Source organism: Kogia breviceps, chromosome 2, assembly GCF_026419965.1.
Source record: "Kogia breviceps isolate mKogBre1 chromosome 2, mKogBre1 haplotype 1, whole genome shotgun sequence".
Classification (NCBI taxonomy): domain Eukaryota; kingdom Metazoa; phylum Chordata; class Mammalia; order Artiodactyla; family Physeteridae; genus Kogia; species Kogia breviceps.
The window spans coordinates 127942532-127962117 of record NC_081311.1 but is presented as its reverse complement, the minus strand read 5'-3'; the positions used below and the strand labels follow the sequence as shown (position 1 = coordinate 127962117).

At 36.5% G+C, this 19586-nt stretch overlaps 1 protein-coding gene across 1 annotated transcript in view; it reads left to right on the top strand.

Moving 5' to 3' along the window:
* ACVR1C (activin A receptor type 1C) overlaps positions 1-19586 on the top strand; it is an 84971-nt gene that overhangs the window by 47618 nt on the left and 17767 nt on the right. Inside the window, exon 3 of the mRNA XM_059052015.2 lies at positions 18997-19236. Within this exon, the coding sequence (XP_058907998.1) occupies positions 18997-19236 (240 nt within the window). The remainder of the gene's footprint in view (positions 1-18996; positions 19237-19586) is intronic.

The window sequence follows — 19586 nt, the reverse complement described above, 5'->3', positions numbered from 1 at the left end:
TTCAAGTCCACTTGGGAACCAGACTTTCTTTTTAAAAAATCAATTTTATTGAGGTATAATTTAGATATAATGAAATGCAGACATCTTAAGTGTACAGTTTGATGTGTCTTGACACATACCTTTATGTAACTGCCACAACATTTCCATTACCTCAAAATGTTCTCAGTCAATCGCCACTTTCACCAGGGCCAGGAAACTGATCTATTTTCTAAAAGCTGTAGATTAATTTTTACTGGAGTTTCACATAAAAGGAGTCCTATGGAAGATATAATTTTGCAGTTGGCTTCTTTCACTCAACATGTTTTTGAGATTTATTCATGAAGTTGGGTATATCAGCAGCTTGTTTCCATTTTACTGCTGGGTAATATCCCACTGTATATTTTGTTCTTTTTACGCTTTCATCCACAATGGGTATTCAGGTTGTTTTCATTTTGGGGCTGTTATTAACAAAGCTGCGATGAACAATTGAGTACAAGTCTTTGGAGATATGTTACCTTTCTCTTGAGAAAATACCTAAGAGTGGAATTGAATGGTCAAATAATAACTATATGTTTAATTTATAAATCTAATCTCCCAAATAGTTTTCACACTGCTTATACAATTTTATATCCCCAACAGAAATGTATGATAGTTCCATTTGATCCATATTTTTGCCAGCACTTGGTATAATCAGTCTTTTTAATTTTGGCCATTCAAGTGATTGTATAGTGGTATTTCATTGTGGTTTTAATTTGCATTTCCCTAATGACTAATGATGATAAATTATTTTTTTCTTGCGCACATTGGACATTTGTGTTTCTTTCTTTATAAAGTGTCAAATATTTTGCATATTATAAAAATTGGGTTATCGTCTTATGGTTGAATTTAAGAGTTCTTTATATATTCTGAATACAAGTCCTTTATCAGATATGTATATTATGACTATTTCTCTCATTCTGTGGATTGACATTTTGTTTCCTTGAAGGTATCTTTTGCAGAGTAGAAGATCAAAATTTGAAGAAATATATTTTATCTTTTTAAAAATTATTAATGGTTCATGTTTTCTTGTAGAAATTTTAACATTTCAGCTTTTACATTTAGGTCTATGTTCAACTTAAATTTAATTTTTGTTATTATGTGAGGTTAGGTGGAGTTTTATTTTTTCTGCATGTATATGAAGTTGTTCCCAGCATCATTTGTGGAAAAATCTATCCTTTCAATTACTTTGACCCTTTGAATGAAAATAAAGTGACCATGTATATGTGGGTATATTTCTGGCCTCTATATGTCTATACTTATGTCACTATCAAACTTTCTTGATTATTGTAGCCTTATAGTAAGTATTAAAATCAGGTCATATGACCCTTCCAACTTTGTTCTTTTTCGAAATTGATTTGGCTATTCTAAGTCCTTTGAATTTCCATTTAAATTTTGGAATCAGTTTGACAATTTTCACAAAAATATGATGATGAAATTTTTATTAGATTGAGTTGAATATGGATTATTTGGAGAAAATAGTCATGTTAATAATATTAACTCTTTTGATCCATGAACATAGTATGTTTTTCCATTTATTTAGTTTTTCTTCAGATACTCTTAGTGTATTGTAGCTATCAGAAAACAGGTCTTATACATACTTCCTTGAATTTATCCCTAAGTATTGCATGTTTTTAGATGCTACTATAAATGGTATTTTTAATATATCTATTTCTAAATGTTAACTGCCAGTATATGAAAATAAAATTAATTTTGTATATTGACCTTATATTCTGTAAGCTTGTGAAAATAACATATTAATTCTAATAGCTTTTTAAAAAATTCTTTGGCATTTTCTACATACAGAATAATCTTATCTGTGAGTACAGACAGTTTTACATCTTCCATTCTGATCTCTATGCATTTTATTTCTTTTTCTTGTTTTTTTTTGCAATGGCTAGGATCACTAATATGATGATGAGTAGGTGTGGTTAAAGATCCTTGCCTTTTTCCTGGTTCTAGGAGGAGTGCACTCACTCTTTTACTGTTAAGTATGAAGGTTTTTTTGTAGATCCCTGTTATCAACTGAGGAAATTTGTTTTTATTGCTAGTTTTGGGAAAGTCTTTTTAAAAATCATGAATGAATATTAACATTTTTCAAGTATTTTCATGGATTTATTCAGATTATAACATGACTTTTCTTGTTTAGTCTACTGATATGATGGATTATCTTAATTGGCTTTCAAAGATTACTTATTACAGGGAAGGTATGTATTATCTAGCCAGTTAATATGTCTACAAAAAATGCTATGTGACATTTAATTGATATCAAATTTCTTTACATAAACTAAAAATTTGTTTCTTTTAGTGACATGGGTTTGGTAAATTGACATTGAATTGAGTAGGATTGCATGTGCAGTCATCTTGTGTTAGGTTGTTCTCTCTGTGAGGCAGCACTGAATGGTTAATTGCTGTGTTTGGAACAGCAGCTGTTGGAGAGGGGTTGGGAACCTCTAGGCTGAGCTGTGATACAGCCAGTGCCAAGAACTCTGCTGTTTTTGTGTCATCAGGTGACTGTGATTGATATCACCTGCTCTGCCTAGTAGGAATTTATCAATTTCAAATGTGATCACATGTATATGAAATATATAAAAGCACTCTGAAAAGTAGACAGTGTGATATTTCCACAGTACTTAATACTCTGCATCACATTCATGGGTAAAATGGTAGAAGAAAAGGTTGAGAGGTGACCAGAACAGGTTGGAGAAACTTTGGGACTTCCCTTTTCAGTTCCAGCTGAAAACTAAGTGGATCCTTGCCTCTTGGCTCTTTCATTCATCACCCCAGACTGTGGTGTCATTTCTGGCTAAGTGACTTCATGTAGGTACAGTAACCCACTCTTGTCATGTTTCAGCTGGCTCTTTTCTGTCCTTAGGTCCTGTTTGTGATGATTGGGCTCTTGCTTTGTTTCTTTTTGATAAACTTCCTACCTTGAATACATCTCGTGACTTTTTTCTCCCCTCTTCCTCTCCCTGATGGTGTCCTAGTAACTCAACAACTGGAGATCTGTAGGCACAAACTCTTGCCCTCCTAAAAATCCTCTTAAGTGTTTGATTCTAATTTTTAAAACCTTAGACTAGTGGCTTTCATACAGCTTTCCATTGTGGCACACAGAAAGAAACACATTTTATATAATTTCCCCCAACCCACATGCACACACATCTGAAACAAGAATTTCACAAAATATTCTTACCCATAAAATGTATAAGTACTCTGTGCTCTTTCATTAAGTAAAAATGCTGATCAGGCCCCATAAGTTGTTTACATATTTACAGTTTAAGAGAGACTGCTTTAGTTGATATTTAAAATGTGGTAATTTTAAATGCAGCAAGGACATTTATTTTTTAAATTAACTAGTTCAACAAACTATTAAGAATCTGGTTACTATTTTAATTTACAATGTTTTTCTTTTAAATGGCCTTTTAAAACCTTCTTACCCATTCATTTATAATACTAAATTGGATTAAAGTTGAATTAATTCAGATAATTGTAAGCAAGATTTGATTTAGATCACATTAAATTTGATCACTTGCCCTTAAAAAAAGTACTTCCTCGTTTCACATTGCATGTGGGTTTAATTTTCAGGAGTTAATGTTTTTGATAGAAGTAATTTTATAGTTTAGTAGAAATATAACATTAGAAAAATTGCTCGTTTCCCTGAAGCTTATTGTAGTAGATATCTTTGATGTCACTGGAGTGACCTTCCAAGTTCAACTATTATCATAAATATTTAAAGGGTTTTTTTCTAAGTAAACTTGAAAGGCAACAACCATTTCCAAAAACAGGCATGTGTTTGACTAGTGCTTGGAGCTCATGTCTCTAATAGTAAATATGTTGTTATTTTCATTATACGAACATACTGAATATTTAAATATTACAATTAAATATAGGCTATACAAATCAGTTAAGCAAGAGAAACATATATATTTTATGTAGTGTAACCTAATTTCTTATTACTGTTTATTTTTAGACCAGATAAAAACAGCTCTTTTAAACTCCAAAAATATCTGCCCACCTTTCTGGATTCTACTTGTCTTGCCCTGACTCCAGTGACTTTAGATCTAGTACTCTTAGGCTTCAGTAAATTTCCTGCACAGTAACTCGTGTAGATTGACCACTCATAGCTTCCTCTGAAATTAGGAGAGAAGCCACTTTGGTGGGAAAAATTCACCTCAAAAATAAATGATGGGGCTTCCCTGGTGGCGCAGTGGTTGAGAGTCCGCCTGCCGATGCAGGGGACACGGGTTTGTGCCCCGGTCCAGGAAGATCCCACATGCTGCAGAGTGGCTAGGCCCGTGAGCCATGACCACTGAGCCTGCACGTCCAGAGCCTGTGCTCTGCAACGGGAGAGGCCACAGCAGGGAGAGGCCCATGTACCACACACACACACACAAAAAGATGTATTCTTAGCTCTTCAAGAGCATTTCCATTTCAATAAAAAAAGGAATTATTTACCCAAATTAGTGCATACTTTTGGGGTGGAGGATGTGGAGGGGGATTGTTTTCAGGGTAAACAAACAAATAATAAGTGAAAAAGTTCCATTCTTTTGGAAAATGTTCCAAAAGATGTTTGGGGTGTGTGTCCCTATAATGGGTTCTGTCTGTGAGCCCTCTAATAAGTTCTCACAGTTTCTTTACTGATTTTGTGTAAGTTGGGCCTTCTGTATCTATTCTTCAAGCTTCTTAAACTGTTTTCCCTATATTTTCTAATATTTGAGTCTCTGATAATTAATTAGTAATATCTACAGCTTCTATGAGTTTTAATCTGCTGACTCATATTCTGGGTGGCTACTTTCCTTGCATGTTTTGTAATTTTTGATTGTGAGTTCATGTTTTGAGAATCATATCTGGAGGAAACTTCTGATGCCTGTATTTAAAATATGTTCCTCCAGAGGAGATTTATATTAGCTACTGCCAGGTATCTGGAAGTGCTACCAACTCCAACACATTCAGTGTTTTGATTAGGTTTTTTTTGCCAACATATAGCATGAATTCTGGCTCTAAGCCTGCCTATATGGATGCACACTTATGGTGAGGACCTCTCAGAGAGATTTTTTTTTTTTTTTTTTTTGCTCTACCCAAAGTCAAGGTTGAGACAGACAAATAGATAAATATATACCCTGTCTCTCTCTGCAGAAATTTTCTATTTTGTTTTATTTTCAATGTAATGCCATTCATATTTGACTGATTTATACCAGGATCTCTGATCTGACCTTTCACAATTTCAGGAACCATGTTTTATTTCCTGATCTTGTGATACAATCTGATAAACTAAGCACTTAACTACCAAGAACTGGCAGATGCCTCCAGGGTAAATGGCAGTCCCAGTGCTCAGATACCTCCTTGGATTTGCATTTTATTTTTGGCTGCTGAGCTATTCATTTATTTTCCTACCAGGTTAATCATATAATAAAAAAAAGTTTTTCATTTATATTTTATTCAGCATTTTTGTGTGTGCTGTACTAAGAAGGGCTCTGTGGACATCTAAAGTGTAACTTGGCAGAAGTGGAAACTCCAGGATGGTTTATTTTTGAAATGATGCTGGCATAATTATCTATCCATCTGGAAGAAAACAGGGCTGTACCACAGTGTCATACCATATACAAAAATAAATTACAGCTTGATTAAATATCTAATTGTGAAACATAAAACAATTTAAATGTCAGAGGAAAATTTAGGGAAAAAAAGGGTTTTTGTGACTTTACAGTATGGAAGCTGTTTTTAAGTAAGACAGGAAATCCAATTGCTGTAAAAGGAAAAGACAGATATAATTGACTACATGCAAACTAAAATAAAAACGAATAATAAAAGATAACATAAATAAAACCAAGACAAATGAAATATGAGATAGAAATATTTGTAGCGTATAAGACTGAAAAAAATAACTACTTAAAAGATAAAGAGCCTCTGTGTATGTGTGTGTGTGCATGTGCACATGCCTGTGTACATGGCAAGAGAGAGAGTGGAAAGAGAGAGAAGGAGAGGGGGTGCTAAATGAAAAAATGGGCATAAAACACACATGGAAATTTTACAGAAGAGAATCTTCAAAGTGGTCAAGATGCAAATTAAAACAACATACTATTTTTTCCACCCACTGGATTGGTAAAAGGTAAAGGAGCATGTTTTCAACTAAAAGTATCAGAAACTTAGATAATATCTGAACCAGTGAGGGAGTTCACAGCCTCAGCATGACAAGAAATCTGGAAGTCGGTTCTTTCTATGATTTGTTAACAAAGAGACTCAACAGTGTCAACAGCCTACTTCCAGTTTTCTTTTTATGTGAATTGGTGAACACCATTATTGTTTAAGACATTATTATCTAACTTTCTGATACTCTTATCTGGTACATTTTTTTCCTCATGTGTATCTGCTTTTTCTAACAAGGGAAATGTTGGGTTTTGCTATTAACAATATCAAGATTCAGGGAAGACAAAAGTAAAAAAACATGATTTGCTCAAATTGGGTCGTCTAATAGAAACCGCCATGTTTAGCAGAATTATCAAAGGTCTCTTTCCTTATTGCAAGTTTAAATCAGACGTAAATACATCTCCTTCAAACCCCAGGAAGGAGGCTTGGGTTTATTACTAAGCAGAGCAGGGGAAAAAAAGAAATAATGAAAAGCAACAACTTTAAAACAAACCAAAAACCTTATTCTTGAGAAGCTGTGGACATAGCATAGCCATCACATGGATTTTAAACCTGAGTTTAAACCTGAGAGTACCTGAGTGGTACTCTCCAGAAGAAAAACTTTTTTAAAGTATACCCAGACTAACAGTGTCCCCAGTTGCCTGCCAGAAGAAAGTTCAAACTCTCTGGAGAAAGGCACTTTAATATTAGGTCTCAAAGAGACACAACACTTTTTCAAGGACATGAGAAGTACATAATGAAGAACAAGCACTCCAAGCTTACAGGGTTTCAAAACAGCATGAGCATGAGCCAATAGAAGAGAGCACAAAGTTTCATATATTGGAATTATCAGACAATAATTATAGAGTAACTATTCTATGTTTAAAGAAACAAAAGAGGCAAATTTGAAAAAATTTGTTAGAGAATAGGAAATTATAAAAAAATGACCTAGCAGATTTGAACAATATTGAAGAAAACTTTTTAAAATTAAAGATATAGGGCTTCCCTGGTGGCGCAGTGGTTGAGAACCCGCCTGCCAATGCAGGGGACACGGGTTCGTGCCCCGGTCTGGGAAGATCCCACATGCCGTGGAGTGGCTGAGCCCGTGAGCCATGGCCACTGAGCCTGCGTGTCTGGAGCCTGTGCTCCGCAACGGGAGAGGCCACAACAGTGAGAGGCCCGCGTACCACAAAAAAAAAAAAAAAAAAAAAAAAAAAGATATAATAACAAAAATTAGAAACAATGTATAGGTTTAACAACAACTGAAGATCTGAAATACGGGTCTGAAGAAACTATTTTGTATTCAGTAATAAAGAAAATACATAATGGAAAATATGGAAGAGAGGGTGACAAATAGAGGAAAGTATAAGAAGGTTTGATATGTGCTTTTACATATACCATGCATATATTACACTAATAAAAATGTTGACATATTACTAGCAGACAAAATTAACTTCAATGAAAAAAAATTACTAGAGTTAAAAAGTTCACTTTTTAATGATTAAAGTTTCAATTTACCAGGGATTCTTTTTTTTTTTAAATTTATTTTTAATTTATTTTTGGCTGCATCAGGTCTTAGTTGCGGTATGCAGGATCTTCGCTAAGGCATACAGGATCTTTCGTTGTGGTGCGTGGGCTCCTCACTGTGGCACACAGGCTTCTCTCTAGTGGTGGCATGCGGGTTTTCTCTTCTCTAGTTGTGGCACATGTGCTCTGTGGTGCAAGGGTTCCAGAGTGTGTGGGCGCTGTAGTTTGCGGCACGCAGACTCTCTAGTTGAGGTGCGCGAGCTCAGTAGTTGTGGCACGTGAGCTTAGTTGCCCTGCAGCATGTGGGATCTTAGTTCCCTTACCAGGGATCAAACCTGTGTCCCCTGCATTGCAAGGCAGATTCTTTACCACTGGACCACCACGGAGAGTCCCTACCAGGGATTCTTAATAAATTTAAATTTCTGTGTACTTAAGAATATGGTCTCAGACTTTCCTGGGGGCACAGTGGTTAAAAATACACTTGCCAATGCAGGGGACACAGGTTTGATCCCTGGTCCAGGAAGACCCCACATGCCGCGGAGCAACTAAGCCCGTGCACCACAGCTACTGAACCTGCACTCTAGAGCCTGTGAGCCACAACTACTGAGCCCATGCGCCACAACTACTGAAGCCCGCATGATCTAGGGCCCGCCTGCCACAACTACTGAGACTGCATGCTGCAACTACTGAAGCCCATGTGCCTAGAGCCCATGCTCTGCAAGAAGAGAAACCAGTAAGAAGCCTGCGCACCGCAAGGAAGAGTAGTCCCCACTCTCCGCAACTAGAGAAAGCCCGTGTGCAGCAACGAAGACCCAATGCAGCCAAAAAAAAAAGAATATGGCCTCAAAAATAAAGAAAATATTTACAGATCTATAAGGAGAAATAAAGAAGTCCATGATCTCAGAAGGCGATTCACCACTGTCTTGGTAATTGATAGAATAAGTAGATTTTTTTTAAAAACTAGTGAGACTACATAAGGTTGAAACAACATGATTTATGAGCAAACTAATTTTTAGAAAATTATAGTGTAAATTATAAGTCTTATGACATATCTGTAAGGAAAATTTCAAAGCCCAAGACGTTCTACCACAAAATTCTGCTAAATTTCTAGGAACAGATAACTGTGTAACTGTTACACAAACTCTTCCGAAACATGGACAAAGAGGAAACACTCCTTAACCTATTTTATGCATAACCTTGATATCAAAACCCAACAAAGACAGTATGTAAAAAAGAAATTACAAGCCATTCTCATTTATGAGCATATATGTAAATATCCCAACTTTAACCTGTAACAATACAGGAAAAGGGATTCTGGGAAGCACAGTACAAGGACAGAGAAATGATTATTTGCCAAATCAGGATAATGATTACCCTGGAGGTTGGGAAAGGATATGATCATGTGGGGTATCTCCGAGTGGGGGAACAGGTAGGGAGCAAGGAGGCTGGTGATCCATGGGGATTTATAATTATTTTTATGCTCAGTGTATATGTTGTATGCACTTTTCTGTATATTTATTATATTTCACAACAAAAGGAAAACAAAACATCAAGTTTCAAAGTAATTTTTTTTGGCCACACCACGCGGCACGAGGGATCTTAGCTCCCTGACCAAGGATTGAACCCACACCCCCGGCATTGGAAGCACAGAGTCTTAACCGCTGGGCCACCAGGGAAGTCCCAAAGTATCTGTTGAGCATGGGTAAATTTATGAAAATTACACATTCTCTTAAAATCCGGAGTTGATATTGGAGAGCTAACCGGCTGAGGACATTATTTCATTCTTTCCTTAGAAATTTTTATACAGTTTGTTTTGTTGCAAATGTGTTCTTTTTCTAATGAAAAAATCTAATGGATCAAAGTTTGATAAGACTATAAATGTTTCAAAGACATCTAGTTTCCTCCAATACCCATTTAGTAGCAGAACCTAGACTTAGCTGGGTGTATGGCTGTCCCTCCAAATGACAGTATTTTCAGCTACTCTTACTGGTAGGTGTGGCATAAGTTGTGGCTAATGAGTTGACTGGCAGTGTTTTGGAGAACTTCTGAGAAGACTCATTTAAAACAGAACTGGCACCTTATATGCCATCCTCCATCATGCTGCCTGGATGTAAAGGATGGAGTTAGCAGCTCCCTTGGACCATGAGGATAATGACTACATGATAGGGATGGAAACAAGGGAGATGAAAGGACCCTGACCAAAAACTATGTGGAGCCAACCTGCTAACATTGGACTATCCATCTTCAAATTTCTTTTACATGAAAGAGGAAAGGAAACTTCTATATAGTTTCCTCTGATATTAGTAGCTAAATCTCATTCTAATGAACATAGAAACAGCAAAACAAGTCATTGAGAGTTCTACCTGCTTGTTGGTTGTACCTGACCCACAGACAGGTTTCATTTGATCTACATAGTTTCTGGGGGAAAAAAGTGAGTTTCTTTATAATGTTAAACATTGAGTCAGTATAAAAATCCAGGCATCTGGCTTATCTTGAAAAAATCAGAAGATGTGGCATTCTTAAAGTCTCCCTCTTGTTATCAGTTGGCTGAAGCAGAAGTGACTGATTTCCTTATTGGGCATGAGCTTTCTTCATTCATTCACTCGTTCAATACCTATTGAACTTATATCCACTGGCCTAGAGTTCCTACTATCAGTAGTTTAGTATATTTTCTATTTTAATATAGTTGAGTTATTCTGTTTAATATAATTTTATGTCTGACTTTCCTTTCTTATTATTAAAACATGTCTTTCCTATGTGAAGGAATCACATTTTGTTGCTTGTTTCTTTCATAGTGGGTTGCATTGTGATTTGTAACAGAAATGATTTCTGGTGACTCTAGGTGACATCAGAGACATGCTCAGAGAAATAGTGGTGATGTCAAATAGCATCAAGAGCATTCTAAAATTGTCTATGAAAATTCATCGAGGATAAGGTCAGGAAACCTGGGCTAGAGAAGCCTCTTATTTATAGGGTTAATTTTTATAGGAACTTCTATTTAGTTTATGCATGCACTGAAAACTGAAATAGAGTATTCAACAAAAACATTCAAGTTCTGGTTATCTGTGTTCCGATTTTGCTACCAAAACATACAGTTCTTGAAAGGGCAAGTGTAATAATAATTTCTGATTTTTCCTTTTGGAGTTCAATACACTATTTTAATACTATTGTATTTTTGACTAACTCAAATAATTAGTTTCAATAAAGAAAATACATGCGCAACATTAAAATGAGGGTACTTTCCTAATTAACCTCAGTACAATTTTCACCTTCCTGTTCTCAATTGTGTAAAGAAAAAAAGAACAGTTTATTATTTATATCAGCTAGTGTAGATGAACAATGCATATTGTTAGGCACATGTCGAAATTAGACTTTAAGCCAAACCGAAGGATTACATTTCAACGAAGATAAAATGTGAAAACATTAGAATTGAATTTATCAAAATTAATCATTTTAAAGCGTGCTATAATTATAAACATTTGCAGACTCAGGTAGTGAATATTATTCTTTGGGGAGCTGAAAAGTCTTGCTATCTTAATCCCTTAAAAAAAATCCACTGTTGTCTCAACTTTTATGGTTTTCTATTTTCAATGTAAATTCATTGCTCTAGGCAGTGTAAGGTGACATCAACATGCTGAGAAATACTCATGGGACCCCTTGTGGAATTGTTCTGCCACCACATGAACAAATCCATTTGTAGCTCATTCTCTGGGGATTCCCCACACACCTGACAGGTGTGCCAGACAGGGATTTTTTTTTCCCCATAAGCTGAAAGATGCTATGATTTTTACATTTTGAAAAGTCTATGAAATATAAGCATACAAAAAGTCAAACTTGTACTTTCAATGTTTAATGTAGGAAGCATTTCTTGTCTCAAGGAACAAGTACACTGATTTTAATTATGAAATTTTGTTCATAGGGATTAATAGGAAATTGAAAGTAAAGTTTATAACCAATTCTAAATTGAGGATTTTACACTATGTAAGCCCTACTCTCCTCAGTTACATAAATACTATTACCTGTTTACTCAAATATTTTTCAGGTGATTATCGTATACAGGATGTTGAACTGGGTCAAAATATCATTATCTCATGTCATTCTTTTCCAAATGGACAAGCTGCTTGTGTGAATGTGTTAGCTGAGGGAGAAATTCTATTAGTGTGAACTTTAGGACAGAGAAGTGTAACTTTCCTTTGTCATCAATATGTTTAAGTGCCTTCTTTGAACAACACCCTCAGCTATGAGACAGGGTGCTTCTTCCAAAGAACTTTCATTTTTCTTAAGTAAAAGTTTGGCTTAAAAATATTAAAATATTCTTTGAGAAATTACTATCTAATTTCTTTATAGATACGTATCATTCAAGAATACACACTGCTATATATAAAATAGGTAATCGACAAGGACCTACTGTATAGCACAGGGAACTCTACTCAATACTCTGTAATAACCTGTATGGGGAAAGAATCTGAAAAAGAATAGATATATGAGTATGTATAATTAAATCACTTTGCTGTACACCTGAAACTAACACAACATGGTAAATCAACTCTACTCCAATATAAAATAAAAAATTAAATAAGTAAAAAAAAAGAATCTGTGTTTTGATGACAGATTAAGAAACTGATCTCTGGTGCATGCCCTAAAATTAAGAAAAACTGTGAAGCCGATTTGAATTCGTCCTACATTGTATTACTCTCCCCTCTGCTTGAGTCAGAGTTCTTCCTACCCCTTATGCCAAAGATTATACTCTTCAATCTAACATTCTTATTTCCTTAATATATAAAATCATTGTTATTTTTAAATTCAGGTGCTGGTGGACAAAAGATTTGAGGCTTCTCAGTGTTCCTCCCAGAAAACTGGCAGCACAAGGGGAACTAGCCAGAAAATATTTTGATGTGTGGTGCTCTCTGCCTGTTACACACGCATGAAATCAGGCCAGATGTAGACCTCGTATACTTGTAGCCATTTATAGATTGAGCACTGGATGATGGAATGGCCCATCAATACCTCATCTGATACGGTTAAAAGGCAGAAGTAATTCTCATGTTATTTCTGTCACTGTCATGGCTCAGTTGAATCTCCAGATTAGAAAATATTCTGCCACTGTTCAGTACTTGAGGTTCATGTTGATCAAAAACAACCTGTTTGACATGATAATTCTCACTCTGTGAAGAAGGGGGACCATTTGCTTCCCCCTATAGTGAAGCATGTTGGAGGGACTTAACCCAATTAACTTCTAACTGCATTTTTCCTGGTGACATTTATAAATGTAAGGGTCACTGTGAAGAAATAGGAGGCTAGGATGAGCTCTCGTGGATGGTGTTGGAGGGCTCCCTGTAATCAGGAGTATAGAATTACATGGAAGTGTTAGACAAATAAAACTGCATTTGTGACTTAACTCCTTGGACCCGTTCTGCTTCGCATGTGTGTGCTTCACACATGTAAAGTTTTAGTTACATATGCTTTATACTAGACTGATTCATCATGAATGGAACTCTTCATCATGATCTTTTTCTTATCTGCCACATCTCTTGCTCCTACATAAAGTTTTCTCCGTATTTTTACCAGCCAAATTGCTTTGGAATTGTACCCTAGATGGGTCATGTATTCCTTAGCAGATTTTAAATTCCACAAAGATGTGCACTGTTCCCCACTCTCTGCTCCCCATCCCAGAGAGTTGTTCTCAGTGCAATATTATACACACCAATCTGTTTGCTTCCAGGTTTTGAATCAATTTAGTAAAGCAACAAGAAATCAATTAGAAATGTATTTTCATTACCATCAGGCAAATGTTTGAGATAATGGTACCCATATTTCTGGGTGCTTTGAAATGGCAGGTGAAGGAGAAGATTTGGGAGATTTCTCATTGCTTAACATGTCACTCTGTTTTTGACAAAAGAAGTCATTCCTGTTGAGCTAATTAGCAAGGTAGCTTTGAATATCTTAGAGGTAATGTATTTCTTTTTTCTGTTTCAGCTGCACTTATTATTTCCACACTTTCCCCCCAGAAACCTGTAAACTAAACAAAAAGCTCTTTAACTGAAGTCAGAGGTCATAGAAGTTTATAGGGTAGGTAGATGGACTGTACATGACCATGTCATTCAGTTGTTCCTAGTGGCATTTCTTCTGGTGCCAGGACAGAAACAGACCTATCAGAAAGCATCTCGAGCAACGCTGTCTTTTTGGTTGCTTTATTCTGAGAACATTTCAAAACCACAAGCTGGAGAAACAAATGCTTTCCTTTTCCTGGGGTGAGCAGGGGGCGGGCGGGTGGTAGGGAGGCAGTTGAAGACTTGATATTTATACATTCATGGATTCAACCTTGCAATAATAGCTTCTTTTCACTTGGGGAAAACTTTAAATAAAAGGAATAGGAGTGGTTCAATGCTAAATTAGTTTGTGGTTTCTTTAGGGGTGCTTTGGACCCTCTTAAATTTATGTAGCTACTTGCTATATCAACTTTTGGGAAGGAAGCACTAACCCTGAAATTGTTCATAAAAATTCACTTCGTCTGGATGAAGACCTCTGTTTTCTTTGCTCAAATTTGTTTTTAAACAGCTGTCCAGCCAGTATATATCTTTTCAGTCACTATATCCTCATTTTCTGTACATCGCTCCATTGTAATATATCAGTTTCTAGTCAGTTGAATGCCATTCAAATACAGTGAAGAAATATACCTTTAAGTTGAACACAAATATATTACGGGATTTTTGTGCGAAAGGTCAATATGAGTTATTTGAAGCCACTGATCAAGTCCACATCTCTCCTCAGTTCTAAGGCAACTCCTCCTATTAGCATATACTAAAGAAATACAAATTAATTAATATGAAGGTCATATAAATCTCATAAACATCAATAATTTTTCATACTTTTAATAAAGAAAGAGAAAAGGTCAGCAGGGGAAGAAACATGGAGATCATGCCCACATTTTCTCATCTTTTTCTTTTCATCTTGAGAAGTTTGCCTCCCTCAAGCCAGAAATAGGAGGTGGAGAGGAGGTAAAAGGAGCTGTCCTGGGAGAAGCTGAGGCATCTAAACTGGTTCTGAACTTTATTTGGGCAGTAGTAACCACCACTGCTTTCACAATCACCAGTTCCACTCCTGTCTCTAGGGAAAGTTGCAAATTCACAAAAATAGTTAAAAATTTTTTTTCCTTTCTTTCCTTTTTTCTTCCTTCCTCCCTCCCTCCTTCCTTCCTTCTTTTTTCCTCTCCCTTTTTTTGTTCTTACCTTCTTACAATCTTTTGCCTTTTGTATGATTCCCTCCAGCTGCACAGAATCTTCCACCTCATACATTCCCTTCTTCCTGGCTTTTTAATACCTCCTTCCCCTGTGTCATCTTGGTTTAATGGACTGCAGAACTTATATAGGGGAGACTTTTGTAAGCTAGACTCTCATCCATGTGGGCTAGTGCTTGTCTCTTTTTCCCCAATGTCTTCTATTTAATTTACTAGAGAGTGAAATAACTAGACTTAGCAATGCAGCACTGCCAGACCTCACTTTTGGCATTAACGTATGCCACCATGGAGCTGCTTATTCCATGGAGAAATCACCTCAGTTGACATGGTCTCAAAAATTGGAAATTATCAAATAATAAAAGTTCTCCTGGGACTTCCCTGGCAGTGCAATGGTTAAGAATCCGCCTGCCAATGTAGGGACACGGGTTTGATCGCTGGTCCGGGAAGATCCCACATGCCACGGAGCAACTAAGCTCGTGCGCCACAAACTACTGAGCCTGTGCTCTAGAGCCTGCGAGCCACAACTACTGGGCCCACATGCTGCAACTACCGAAGCCAGCGTGCCTAGAGCCCTGCTCTGCAACAAGAGTAGCCACTGCAATGAGAAGCCCGCACACCACAACGAAGAGTAGCCCCCGCTTGCTGCAGCTAGAGAAAGCCCGTACACAACAATGAAGACCCAATGCAGACAAAAATAAATAAATAAAATAAAATTATAGAAATGGAAAAAATATTTTGAAAAGCAAAAAACAAAAACAAAAAATGTTCTCCTGTGATCAAGAATGTAAAATCTGTTAGGAAAATTAATATTTTCATCTGAGATAACTTATTAAAGTGTATTCTTAACTGCACTACTGTCTTTTTCTACCATGACTCATTGGGTGTAGACCAGTTTTCTTCATTTGTCTCCTGTAGAGATTACAATCAACATTTGGTTTAGAAGAGTTTTACAAATGTTTGCCTTAAAAATTGCTCAGTGCTTAAGGAGCTCTTTCTAGATGGTGTTGCTAGCCTTTTTCTAGCTGAGTCATCTTTTTTTCTTACTAACTCATTTCAGTAAATTTGTTCACAAAAGTAGAAACATTGCCCATCTGTAATAAACATCCCTGAGAGCAGTAGCCATCACCAGAGCAGTGCACTGTTATAGATATTATTCTGTTTTCAGGCTTGCTGACCTTTCGCCTCTTTATTGGTTGCCATAGTGATGATCTGAGCTCTCCTTAATAGAGCTTCACTAAAATGAAGACAATCAATAAGCTTTTTAACAGTAATGTTTATATTGATAGTTCCTAATAACATGTATCAAAGTAAAATTTAGCCATATAAATGTATCCAATAGTGGAGTTTTATTTTTAAAAACATGTTTAGGTACATGTTTATGTAAGTTGCAAATGGTTAAGTACATTCTGTGGCTTTCTTAGAATTCCTGGAATACCTTTGTGAGGACATAAAGATATGGATGCAACTTGAAATGTAGATTTGAAAGATTATCATGAAGTGGATTATAAAACTTTTTTATAACAGCAAACTTCAGAAGTGCAACTTCCATGGTTAATGATTTCTTATTCAAAGTCCAGTCTGAGATCTCTTTTAGCACCTTGTCCTAAGAACACTCAAGGCCAAGCTGTCCTCATATGCACCTGTACAACTTCTAATGATTTCAGAGAAATCCTGCAACACTCAGGAGAAGGAAAGTTGGTGATCTGCCAAAATTCACCTGGCAAAGTAGAAGAGCAGGATATATGTTTGTTTCCAAATTTTGCTTAACAGTTTTAAATATTTTACTCATTGATAATAGATAGGCTACTATTTTTAGGCTTATAGTGAAACTTTTATGAACATATCTTTGAGGAATTTGATTCTTTTTCCTTTAGAATTAAATAATATTTGCTTTCAAATTATGTTCACATATTCTGGTTAACATATTGTAAGTAAAATTCAAGTACATTTAGTATAATATGCTCTCCTAGATTGTCATTACCAAGAAGGAAGTCTGAGGGGTGACTTCATTCTTCCTCTCATTAAGAACTAGCATATATTTTTTGGAAGAAATCAGATAATAAATAAGTGAATCTATGATGTGCCAGGTGGTGATAAGATCCAGGAAGTTATATAAAACAGGACAAGTGTATAGAGAGTAAACGGGGAGTGAGAAGGAAGTACTATTTTAGATAGACTTGTCGGCCAAAACCATCATCTCTGCCTGGATTATTGCATCAGGCTTCTAATTGGGTTGTAGGTATTTTCCAGGTAAACATCCTCACCGCAAACATTTTTGCAGCAAACAGTTTTTGCCATATAACTAATTGACCGTAAGGTAATTTTACCATGAAAGATGAAATAACTGGTTGACAGTTTGGTTTCATTTCTCCATTAATGGAGTACTCCTATTTTTATATTAGATAAATCTTAGCCCTCATAATGGTCTCTACAGTGATGAGTAGATGTGGCAATCTTAAAATACTGGATGATAACAATTATATCGACTTGATAGAAGAGATGGTAATAAATTACTGGAAGTATGAAATAAGAGAATGTAAAGCCAGATTGCATACGATACTAGAAAATGATAACATATTGGTTTGCAAATGCTTCAGTGATTTGAAGGTGCAGAGTTGAACCCACATTTCTCATGCAACTTTGGAATGTCTACCAATAGATGTGTGACAATTTGCCAAGAACAGACAACAGCATAGAGGCTTTCATAAAGCAATACAAAGCTCAGTTACAAGTATGCATCCTAGCATTTGGAAACTGATACCTCTCTTAATTAAGGAATAAATTTTAGCAAAAAGGTGTGATGCTGAATGAGGAGACAAATCGACAAGCAAAAAAAAAGGTATAAAACACTATGAACGAAAGACTTGGAAGACAAGTGCTTAGGTACAACTCATTAAATAAAATTAGTTATTTATGCAGTATCACCATGAATCTCTTACACATTTTAGATGTATTCAAATATTTTGTATTTCACTATAAAGTCTTTTAAATTTTGTTATTCATTTTTCACTGTTTCATTGTTTCCTTTTTAATGTCACTTTTATTTTTTGTTATTTTATCTTTTACAGCAGAATTGCCTTGTGGCCAAGTAGTTATTCAGCAAAAATGTTTGTGGCAAAAATGCTTACCATGAAAAGACCAGATACATTGTAATTGGTTTCTTAGCTTTTACTTTGTGGCCCTAGTTTCAGTTCACACAGTGGTCACTCAAGATATAAGTTAGATCCTATCTTTTGTCTGTTCAGAACCCTGTGACAGCTTCCACTTGGAATACAATTCACAGTCTTTTTAGCCTTCAAGACCCCACATGATCTTTTTCTTTTTGACCTCCCTGACCCCATTTCCTTCTACCTTTCTCCTCATTTACTGCACTTGAGGCAAAGATTGTTCCTGAACACTCCAAGTAGGGCTCCACCTCAGCGCACTTTGCACTTGCTTTCCTTCTGCTGGGAACATGCTTCCCTGAGATACTTCTCTTGTAGCTCCCTGCCCTCTCCTCAGAGTGGCCTTCTGTGACCAGTCTCTCTAAAGTAGTGTCCCACCATCACTTTGTTTCTTTGTTCTGCTTTCTTTTTCTTCATAGCACTTATGATCTCTTGCTTTTGTATTACATACCCATCTGTGGTTGTAGGAGAACATAAGCACCACAGAGCAAGGATTTGGGCTCTCTCACTCACTGCTATATCTCCATCACCTGGAATAGTGGCAGCATATTGCAAGAGCTCAGTAATTATCTGTGGCTAAAAGAATGAATGTGCCTTAAGAGTGGATTGCTGAAAAATGGGGAGAAAATAGTAATAAAATGTCAAATGGTTTGGAGGTTTTAAAAAGGATCGCAGGTGCTAGTGCTTTCCATGATCCTAATTCTATCTTCCATTGTCACCTAGCAAAACAGAACTGCAACTGCATCCTCACCTCAACTCCCTTTCCCCGCCTTTGCTTTTATCATAGAGAATCTTCACCAACTAACATGAATGCATACTGTGTAGCTGTACATTATAGGTGTAAAATTTTGGTGATCTCATTTCCAATTTCTAAAATACTTAACGTGGGTTAACATATGGTCATGTTCTTTCTTTTTTTAATTACAGCATCACCAAATGCCCCAAAACTCGGACCCATGGAGCTAACCATTATTATTACTGTGCCAGTTTGCCTCCTGTCCATAGCTTCACTGCTGACAGTATGGGCATGCCAAGGTCGACTGTGCACCTACAGAAAGAAAAAGAGACCAAATGTGGAGGAGCCCCTTTCTGAGTGCAATCTGGTCAATGCTGGGAAAACTCTAAAAGATCTGATTTACGATGTGACTGCCTCTGGATCTGGCTCTGGTATGTGCCTATTGTTCATTTTTCAGTAAGAAAAACTCTACTTAAAAATAACACCCATTTGGGGGCTTCCCTGGTGGCGCAGTGGTTGAGAATCTGCTTGCCAATGCACGGGACGTGGGTTCGAGCCCTGGTCTGGGAAGATCCCACATGCCGCGGAGCAGCTGGGTCCTTGAGCCACAACTACTGAGCCTGCGCATCTGGAGCTTGTGCTCCGCAACGAGAGGCCTCGAGAGCGAGAGGCCCGCGCACCACAATGAAGAGTGGCCCCCACTCGTCGCAATTGGAGAAAGCCCTCGCACAGAAACGAAGACCTAACACAGCCAAGGATAAATAAATAAATTAAAAAAAAT